We start from the raw sequence: 11,198 nt of genomic DNA on the forward strand, positions 1-11,198 counted from the left end.
AGGGGAGATTCCCCTTTATGTTTTGTGTTATTGAACATTCCAATGATATGATAGCATTTTAGCCCAAGACCAAGAGAATCAACATCAAAACAATGCGTGCCATTATACGAGGGTTGAGCCAACACTGGAAACAGGGAACAAATTAGCTTGAGCGAGCCCTAGTCATGTGTTTAGTAAAAGGCCAGTTTGAGCAATACATTTTAATTTGTAGGCGTCTATTGTTCATTTCTCATCTTGAATAAGTTAAAAACATAATACAGAGCAATCGAATTTGGCAGTTATCAATTTATTTACTGTTCTGAATGAAAAACCCACTGTCTACCACCTGCCCAGCACCAAAAAGCAGACAAAGTTAGAGACTGGCTGGTGAACATAGGGGGGCATTTTGCAGCTAAAGCGCAAGATATTTCCCTCAGGAGTTGGTAAAGATCAAAACGAGGGCTAAAGAAGAGATGACTCACAATAATCAGGTGGACACGAACTCCACATGAAGTTGCTCCATAACTATGTAAATATGCTTGATGTGTTTTGCCAATTCAACTTTGTATTTTCAGCATGTTCTGCTACCACCATGTGGCCAAAAATAAATAAATAAATAAATAAATAAATAAATAAATAAATGAAAATTTAAGCAACTTTAAGTAATTGAAGATTGTGGGAAGGCACATTCATAACGCAATATGCAAAACGAAAAATGCAGTATCTGGGATGAGGATCAAGGAGCTGCCGAAATGAGCAATATGTCAGTAACACTTCAGTGAATGATGTGAGAGAATGGACATTTACAAATTTTCTCTCCCTCTGTTCCAGAAATCCTCTTGGTTCGGGTGCAGCAGGACTGTGCTATGTTTCTCCCTGTGGTGGTTTTGCTGGTGCTCTTGTTGCTCTCTGGACCAAGGTCCTCTCTCCAGGGAGACACTCAGGAAATCGGGAACAGTGATGACATACTTGAAAGAGAGTTTATCTATGCACCAAACCGGCAAAAACGTGCTGTGGTCGACCACAGTGCTGTCCAAACAGACAAATGTTCCTATACCTTTATTGTCCCCCAGCAGAAAAACAACGGGGCAATCTGTGTGAACTCCAAGGAGCCTGATGCCCTGCTGGAAAATCGGGTCAATAAGCAGGAGCTGGAGCTGCTCAACAGTGAGCTGCAGAAGCAGCGACGGCAGATCGAAGCACTGCAGCAGTTGGTAGAAGTGGATGGTGGTGTGGTCAATGAAGTCAAGCTACTGCGCAAAGAGAGCCGCAACATGAACTCCAGAGTGACACAGCTCTACATGCAGCTACTGCATGAGATTATTCGCAAACGAGACAACGCTCTAGAAGTGTCGCAGCTGGAGACCCGCGTGCTCAACCACACAAACGAGATGGGGAGGCTCGCTGGACGCTACCGCGACCTGGAACATAAGTACCAGCATCTGTCAGCCCTCGCAAGCAACCAGAGCGCTCTCCTGGTGCAGCTGGAGGAGCACTGCAAGCGGGGAGGATACTCGTTCGGTGTGGTGCAGGAGAGGAGCCGTCCTGTCCGTCCACAACCTCCTGTGATCCCCCAGCCCACTCTGCAGAGGCCTGCACTGTCTCCTGGAGGCTACAGACCCTACCATCCACCCACCTACACCCGCCACACCAACAACCCCATGACCAACGAGATACAGAATGACCAGAATGCCAAAGCATTACCACCTCCACTGCCCACAATGCCAAGTGCCACATACAGCTTCACAAATGAGCCCTCTGGTAAGTGGACGACCATACTGACACTTTCATATCTCCCTCTGAGGTCTATTATTGTAATGGACACAAGCCACATATTGTCCAGTACATCACAAAGCTGGGTGAAAGACCTCACTGAGAACATGCACAGACCAGATCCCAGGGGCCTTTTGATAGATTGCTGAAGCTGCAACTGTCAAAGGAATTCCATAGTGCCTGTGGTTGTCAGTGAGATACATATCTTGATGCACTGCCAATGATCCAATACAAGATACATATAAAGGAACTACCAATGGGATATGATACAGTCCTCCCGTATTGGGTTTTAGTGCAATTCAACATGGTTTCATTCAACGCAATATGATGCAAAAGAATATGATCCTATGCAATTCATTATAGTATAGATGGTATAAATCAAAATATAAATTGTCACATTTAAAAAAAAAAAAAAAGGCATAAGACCTATAATAATAATTTATATATAAATTACACCCCCAAATTGTATCCGATGCACACTTTTTTTTTTAATCAAGGCAATCGCATCTTCAGCTTTAATGCTGGTGCACTGATGCAAAACGGTGAATCTTACCATCCATACTGTCAAGTGTTAGTTTACAAAAATGTAACCTCATATCTGACAGATTTAGGTTCACTGATGTTATATTCATATCAGAATTAAAGCTGCACAGTTAATTGAAACATTATCGAAATTGCAATATGGCTAAGTGCAATATCCAAATTGCAAGAAGCTGCGATTTGTTGATAAAGGTGAAATGTGTGACAAACAGCATTATAATGAAGTACTGCAGTGCTGCAGAGATGCCTGGCCTACAAACCTTGTTCTCCAGATAAAAGAAAATGTTTGTTTGGAAGACCCCAACAAATGTCACAGCAGCAGGATTTAAATTTGGGGGGGGAAACCAACTCATGCAGGTTTGGTGTGACCAGAGACACGACCCCAGTGGATGGACAGATTTTGCTTCCATGTAACCTTATCCATGCAACAAGCTAATATGCAATAATATTGGACTAAAACTGGACTGGACTTGAAAAACAAACAAAAACTTTTAGAAAACTCATTCAAAAAGCCAACTGAATAAGTTGCTAGTTGTCCAGGCTTTTCCAGCTATGAAATATATGCTGATTTTTAGTATCAGAAAAGATGTTAACCCAGCAGTCTCTGGTTTCTTCATATGCACATACTTTGCCCCCTCTAGTGTTCTTACGAACGCACACGCACACACACGCTGCAAAACAACACCTTCAGACAGTAACCTCTGTACATAATGGTATGATGAGATTTTAAGTTAAATATGTTGTCTGTGTTTCCATGTTATGTCTTCTGCGGTTACCAAGAAATCCAGTGCAGTTTTGCTCACAGCAGTATTTACTGCTGCCAGCGTCAGAGACTGGAAAGCATTTGTCATATTTGGCCTGCATAACACATGGTCAACAGTGACTTCACTTTTCCAGAGTCATCTGTCCATATGTTTTAATATTCTATTTGATGTTGCATTGTCTGTTACTTGCACAGGTTGTTAGAATTATAACAATTATGATAGCATGTTGCTGAAATGAATGCCAGTCATGAAAGGCTTTGTAGATCAATACAAGGTATACTTTGTGTATACTTTGCTTTGTGAGTCAGCATTCATTCTCTCCTGCAGGTCCTTTTAAAGACTGTCTAGGGGCTCTGGAGGGTGGATACACCACCAGTGGCATGTACCTTCTGAAACCAGACAATGGCAACCGACTCATGCAGGTTTGGTGTGACCAGAGACACGACCCCGGTGGATGGACTGTCATACAGAGACGTCAGGACGGCTCCGTCAACTTCTTCCGGAACTGGGAGACGTACAAGGTAATGAGGAGGATTTGACCTTAGGATTATAGGGTTCTACTTGCCTTCTAGAAAGTTCTGAGATATTGAGCTGCAAAGATGTCAGTATCCAGTGCTAGTTCTGGGCTGGTGCTAGTGCTGGTTCAGAGTTTTAAGAAGTTCAATTTGAGAGCCTTCTAAAAACTGCTTTGCTTTTCCACGGGCTAGAGAGCCACGTCATTACATCACTGTTTTTGACGTTAGCTATTGTTACCAAGGCTACACTAGCGGGCTAGATAGCAAGCTGTTGGTTCCTTACATTAATTTTACTAACCTTGAACATAAGATTAAATTTACGAACAAAGTTACAAATGAAACATTGATGTGATAAATTAGTAGCTATGCTTGCTTGGGTAATGTTAGCTGACCAACAACTAGCTAGCTCATGGTTAAATCCATAACATTTGTGTGAGAAATCAGTAGCTCACTAAACAGCTAATAAATACATAGCTAGCTGGCCCCCAGCCCCTTTAGTAAGTGGTTCTTGATTCTTGATTTTCCAGGGCAGTTTGGCTGTCAAAAGAACTGGTTTGAGATTAGGCACTGGCTCCAATCAAGCCCTCAAACTGCCTTAGTAGAAAAGGGGTATGAGACAGTATGTAGGAACAGTGGTTCTTTGAGCTAAATGCTAGTATCATATTCAATTCAATTTTATTTGTATAACGCCAATTCATAACAGAAGTTATCTCAGGACACTTTTCAAATAGAGCAGGTCTAGACCGAACTCCTTATAACATTTACAGAGACCCAACAGTACCTACCACCATGAGCAAGCCACTTTTGGCGACGGGGGCAAGGAAAACTGCTGTTAAAAGGCAGAAAACCTAGGACAGGACTCCGGCTTCTAGCGTGGGTGTTCGTCTGCCTTGACCAGGGTTTGGGGGAAAGAGAGAAAAGAGAGAGAAAAGAGAGAGAGGGGTACAACAACAGTAGCAACAACTACATCATATCAGTGTGTTCCATGATGTTCATCATGGTTTAGCGTGTTAACATGCTAATTTGTTGATTATAACTAAACACAAAGCATAGCTGAAGCTGATGTCATTAGTTTACCAAGAGTTTAATAACAATTTGAGTTTGAGATTCAAACCCTGCTGCAGCAGGGACTCAGCCTTTGTACACAGGGCGCTACCAGGAGAACTATCCAGGCTCCCGTACCGCAGGCATTTGATCTAACATCCTAAGGGTAATTTTGAAACATGATAGAAAGCCCATATAGGATATAATACAACTATTTTGACAGGTTGAGTAGTACTTCCAAATGATCTCCGATATGACACACACTCAAAAACACTAATGAAGCATACTAAAAGAAACTATTTTCGATACTTACACCACTAAAGATATACTCCCTGATTTTGTTATTGACTAATATTCCCCCTAAATTAATTCTGAACTAGCAGAACAACGAGAAGGGGAAACACAGACATTACATCAGTTATGACATAGTTTCCTGGACATGGAGTAAAATAAGTTAATGGTCATGTATTTGGAAAACAAGTCTACAGTCTAAGACTGAGGTTAAGGTCCATGGAGTCTGTCCAGGACTGTTCTATCTTTGACAACCTGATTATACAACCTAACCAGGCATCTGTGGTACATACTGTATGCTGACAAAATGCTGTTTTACAATCAAATATGCTTCTGGGTGACTCCCCTATTTCTTTCCCTAATGTTGGGATGGATTTTTATCAAATCCTGACATAAGGATATAGTTTATACATCCACTTATTGTATAAGTGGCAGGTCATTTACCACAGACTGGAACTAATGTGATAGTTGTTTTCTGCTATTCTTTAGATTTAGCTTGTTAGATGAATTCAAATACTAATGAGATCTACACCCTGTTGACACCAGCCAAATACTGAAGATTTCATTGATACTAGCACCATTCTGCAATCTGTCTGACCAATTCCTGAGCTATTTTCTATGTGGGTAAAAAAGTTTGCCCTACATAGGTTTTCAGTGACAGCGACAGACAACTGTTTATTATCTCTGAATATGAACATAGTAAAAACAGAGCAGAAAGAAGTTTGTCATCTAAAATGGATGAAGTGAAAATATTTGTACAGCATTTGTCGTCATTTAGGTTTTAGTCAAAGAAAAAAAAAAAAATCTGCCTATGTGGTGCTAATGTTATTTTAACAAAACATATTTACCCTTTATGACGGACATGGCATGGAATTTAAGCCCATGTTTTGTAGAATGATGTCCGACATATTATAAGTGTTTCCACCCTTAAATGAAATAATCCTTTTACAGACATTACAACAAGCTGTTGTCATCTTTAATTGTAAAATGTGGTCATGCATGTCGTAATGCGCAACTGTCAGAAAAACGTGCCAGCATCGATAAAAGACATTGATAAGCTTGAGGCATGCGATTCCGATGGATTGGACAATTTGGAACCGGTTCTCAATTCCTAACCCTAGTCAGTAGCAGATTAGTAACAGCTACAGTCTTCCATCAGTGCCACACTTAATGCATTCAGCCACAGAAAGTTTTTAAGAGCTCACAGCCCAAACAACAGATCTACGTACTTACATGTATATGCGTTTAGTTGGAAGAAAATAGACTTGAAGCATAAAAAAGAGCTTTGGGTCGCAGACTCAAATGTATCTGATTGTTAGATCTGTCAGACTGATGAAGTCCTGTGTAGACAGCCTTTCAGGGGTTTAGTGGTCACCTTGTTGCATAAATAGGATTCATTAGACAAAAAGCGGAGACATGACATTGGTATTTTTGTGTTTATATTAGAAGCTAAATTGGTATCTGCTTCTGCAAAACCACTGCTATCAAAATGTGGTAATCCTTGTCATTTAGATAAAGCATTGAGCAACTACAGTTCCCATGAGGTTTTAGGTTGAGGTTAAGAGTCATTTAAGGTAGTTTTACAATACAGAAGTTACAATATGACAGTAGCATGGTGTTTACTTAAAAAAAAAAAAAAAAATCCCTCAGAAACTTATATCTGTGATTAAATAATAAACTAAATGTATCTTCCACAGCTGAAATCTATCTTTAACAAAACAAACTGTTTAGGCAAGCCATCCGATTGTGTAATATGTGAGTAATCGAAAGAAAAACTCAACAAAATCAAATCTATGAGATCACAAAAGCAGAGCTAAAATCAATTCAAATGAACTAAACATGCTCTGAGCGTAGCAGCCAGTGCAGTGATCCAAGGACTTCATAATCATGCACTGTTTTCCAGTAACTACCAGTGGAACCTTACATTACGTAAATATGGGTGCACATGTGTGAAATATTTAGTTACCAAAGATTAAAATTCTGTGGCCTAAAGTGAGGACATCCCAATCTGCATAATCTTCCCAGTACTTTAAACTCAAGACCAAAGAGCAAGGGAGTACTTCCAAGTTGTCCCCCAACACAGTCATTCCCCAACCCACCCTCAATGAGTCAACAAGGCACTTTAAGCCAATTACACGCTCATATTTGGCAGGGATGAGGAGTCGCTCCTGATTGAATCCATGTGTGATGTAATTGAAGCCAGGGATTCAGACACACAGTGAGCTCTGCTCTAGAGGATCTTAAACACCTCCTGCCATTATGCCACTGCTTTTGGCATCTTGCTCTGACATCATACCAGTCTTTCAAAGATGCTTAGAAAACATGGGTGGTTTGTTGCTGGAAGACCACAACTGATTCCAACAGGAGGAAAAAACAGCTTCTTTATTGTAAATTTCAAAATAATCAAATTGCTGTGGCATTTCTTATTAAATCATGTGTTAGGAACAGTAGGAATGGATTATTTCTGACTAACTCAATGTATTCTCCTCTTACAGCAAGGGTTTGGAAACATTGATGGTGAATACTGGTTAGGACTAGAGAACATCTACTGGCTGACCAACCAGGGCAACTACAAGCTGCTGGTGACCCTGGAAGACTGGACCGGACGCAAGATCTTCGCAGAGTATGCTAGCTTTCGTGTCGAATCTGAGGCCGACTTCTACAGGCTTCGGGTGGGGCGATACAATGGCAACGCCGGAGACTCTCTTACCTGGCACAACAGCAAGCAGTTTACCACACTGGACAGAGACCATGATGTCTACACGGGTGAGTGTAATGCAATGCAAGAGAAGGTTCTCATAACTGTTGGTGGGCTTTGCAAAACCTGCAAATCTTTTGGAATCTGATTCAAGTCTCTTACTGCATAGGCCACTCCTCTTATTGAATGAGGTCGAGTGTATCATAACTGGCTTTATTCAGGTTTTAGTTATGTACCCACAATGACGACTTGATAAGGACACTGCTCTCTGACAGGTGTGAAGGTGTGCCTGCCTCTCACTCTGTCCTGGGATAGGTTCCAGCTATCTGCTGGACAAATTACAGTGCTACCAGGCCACTCAGCGTCCTTTGAGGAAGTACTGGCAGCTAGATAGGTGTGGCTAGGTGTGACGCAGCAAAAACACTGTTCATTGAATAACAATGGCGGCAGCTAAAGAGGTTAGCATAGACTCTGCTAGCATCAGTTCAACAGAACTAGAGTACTGTTTCATTGAAATAATAAGCAGAAAGGCGGTAAAGGATTTTCTTGGAAAAGATGTTTTCACTATTCTTCTGACTGGCTTCTAGAAGAATTTGACTATGTTAAATGGAGTATTTTTTGAAAGTGTCTGTCGTTTTCCATACAGTTTCCAATGAAGTTAGAGAGCTTTACTGTTAATCACAAAATAAACACATACAAAAATGCCAATCAAGTACGAATTTGATTTTTTTTAAAAGCAGGGTAATCCATTGTTAGGATCAGTCCTAACCCGTGCCCTCAACCAGCAGAAGACCAGATTGCTGGTATACCTCTTGGTCTGATTTGATTCCTTGTGTCTTCAGGTAACTGTGCACACTACCAGAAGGGAGGATGGTGGTACAACGCCTGTGCTCATTCCAACCTGAACGGTGTGTGGTACCGTGGTGGGCATTACCGCAGCCGTTACCAGGACGGCGTCTACTGGGCCGAGTTCAGAGGAGGTGCTTATTCTCTGAAGAAAGTGACCATGATGATAAGACCCAGTGCAAACACCTTCCATTAACACCTCAGTCATTCAAAACTGATTTTAGTAAACGAACATTTCCACCAAAGGGATTACATTTATCAGAAAAACAGGCATCCTTGATTTGAACTTTGTTTGTGGCTTTACTGTATATTCATAATGTAGCTTCAAATGGAAAGCCTCACGATAGAATCCAAGCAGAATCTTTTAATTTTATTCATCCTACAGGTTTAGGTTTTACTTATCTTGTTTGGGCTCATAAAGTTGCATTGCACACAAATCAATAAAAGCACACACAAACTTACATTAAGAGTCTGAAATATCTTATCTGTGTGGGCTTCTGTTGATTTTGTTGTCATCAGAAACCTAAATGAATGCAACACAATACAGAATACATTTATAATATGATTTCTTTGTTATGTAGAGAATAATTAATTATTCATTAATTAATTATGTATTAAAGCAGAATAGTAACAAAGGAATTAAGGTATCCTGAGATCAAAACTGACTGCTAGCAACAAACTGGTACTTTAGACTATTATTGGTGCATATATTACATATATTATGTATGTACAACATATATTGGGATAAATTCTACAGGAGAGAAATCTGGTTATTTATTTTGATACAATTTTCTAGAAGGTTTCAGTAAATCATTTTCCAGGGTAATTTACTTTGTAAGTATTTTGCTTCATAATTTCATCTTTGAATTTTGACAATAGCACATAAAACAACGGATTGAAGTAATCTAGTCACTTAGACTGTCAACAAAGTAGTTTAACAGGTCATCTTTTCTTGAATCTAAACAGGACTGGACTATACAGCTACATGCATCACTGAAAACATTGCATAATTCTTGAACTGAACTGCATATGTAGATTGTAAAGATTCTATAATGCTTGATAAGTCTGATAAATCTATAGTGAGACAAGTGAGATATGAAGTTGCAAGAAAAACTCTTTGTTTCTACTAATGGTGCACAAACAGCTTGTTCAGGTTGATCTCCCAGCACTTCATCCACATCATCCGTTGATGGGACCACTGTTAAATTATCTTGAATTTGAACTTCTGAAGAATGATTTTAACATTTTGGTACTGAAAATTCTGATACTTATATTTTATACCACAACTCACCTCACTTTAACCATGTTATGTTCAGAAAGGTATCTAAACTACGCACAAAAAGTAAGGAAATTTGTGTTTGGTAGACTATTTCTTTGTTGTAACAATGCTTCTTATACCATCTTAAAAAAAAATCTTATACCATTGGAAAACCTGTTTGGTTCCATTTTAAATGGTGCCACATTAGTAAGGAACATGCATTTGTGGGATGAGCAGCAGAGCTGAGTATGTGGGTTGCACCCATGAAACATTTGCCAATGCCAAACAGCTTTTCTTTTATGTTGACTCTTGTTTGGTGTTGATTGGATGATTGAAGTTTGAAGAAACAAGACATATTGGCAATTTAACAATTTATTCATTTCACAAACAGGAGCCTCAGTAGCATGTGGAAGAACCATACACAGCCTGGCACCATCTCCTCATGCTGGTCACACACTGCTGTGGGATGGCATCCCATTCTTCAACCAGCATTTGTCGCAAGTCAGCCAACGTGGTTGTGTTGGTCACTCTGGCACGAACAGCACGCCCAAGCTGATCCCACAAGTGTTCAATGGGGTTGAGGTCAGGACTGCTGGCACTCCCAAATTCTGGATGTAGTCTCTGATAAACCCCGCCCTGTGGGGGCGAGCGTTGCTTGGAGGATAGAGTTTGGCCCCAGACTGTGAAGATATGGGATTGCCACTGCCACTGGTTGCAGAATTTCATCTCTATATCTCTCTGCATTGAGATTGCCTCCAATGATGACAAGCCTCGTTTATTGGTACCAGAAGCTCAAATTAAATGTCTATAGCAACAGCAAAGAAGAGCTGTTTGGCATTGGCAGAGAATATTTGGCAAATCTTTCATGGGTGCAACCCACATACTGAGCTTACTGATCCTTACAAATGTGGCATTTTGATAGGGAAATAAACAGGCTTCCCAATGGTATAAGATGTATTGCCAAGAAGCACTGTTACAATAAAGAAATAATCTACCAAACACAAATTTTCTTACTTTTTGTGCGTAATTTGTTTCAAACAGGTAACAAGATCCAACATCTAATATGGACATAGCAAATTAGATCTAAGCCTTTAAATGTAGACAGAATTTACACTGAACAAATACGATTTTGTTGTAGGTAAAAGCAGCTCAGTACACTCAGTAAACAGAAACCAAAAGGTACAACTCAGTTATTCCCTCTACCCACCAAAGGTCTCCTGGTCTGTTGAAAAGATCAGTCACTGTATTGGTGTGCAGATACAGTATGTACCAGGTACTCTGTGTATATATATGCTGTTTTAGAAAGATTATTTTTATAGTCTGTATGTTATCGGTCTTTCAATAAACTATGTACAGCCCTGCTTGTGTTTCCAGAATCTAATTTCATTTAGCTCCAAGCTTTCCTGATTAATTACCCACTAAACGCTTAAAGTTATGCATAATTTATGGAAGGCCTGGCCAACCCACGGCTCCCGAGCCGCATGCGGCTC

General features: G+C 40.2%; 2 protein-coding genes across 2 annotated transcripts in view; one reads left to right on the top strand and one right to left on the bottom strand.

Annotated features, from left to right (window-relative positions):
* Positions 1-11,069, top strand: part of LOC118332361 (angiopoietin-related protein 2-like) — a 16,848-nt gene extending 5,779 nt beyond the window's left edge. Inside the window, exons 2-5 of the mRNA XM_035667603.1 lie at positions 811-1,740; positions 3,384-3,577; positions 7,402-7,672; positions 8,447-11,069. Coding sequence (XP_035523496.1) covers positions 846-1,740; positions 3,384-3,577; positions 7,402-7,672; positions 8,447-8,646 — 1,560 coding nt within the window. The 5' untranslated portion in view covers positions 811-845 and the 3' untranslated portion in view covers positions 8,647-11,069. The remainder of the gene's footprint in view (positions 1-810; positions 1,741-3,383; positions 3,578-7,401; positions 7,673-8,446) is intronic.
* LOC118332360 (ras-specific guanine nucleotide-releasing factor RalGPS1-like) overlaps positions 1-11,198 on the bottom strand; it is a gene marked incomplete in the record, with an annotated part of 66,856 nt that overhangs the window by 45,320 nt on the left and 10,338 nt on the right.

This window comes from Morone saxatilis, unplaced genomic scaffold (genome assembly GCF_004916995.1).
Source record: "Morone saxatilis isolate NCDOM2014 unplaced genomic scaffold, NCSU_SB_2.0 Contig21, whole genome shotgun sequence".
Lineage (NCBI taxonomy): Eukaryota > Metazoa > Chordata > Actinopteri > Moronidae > Morone > Morone saxatilis.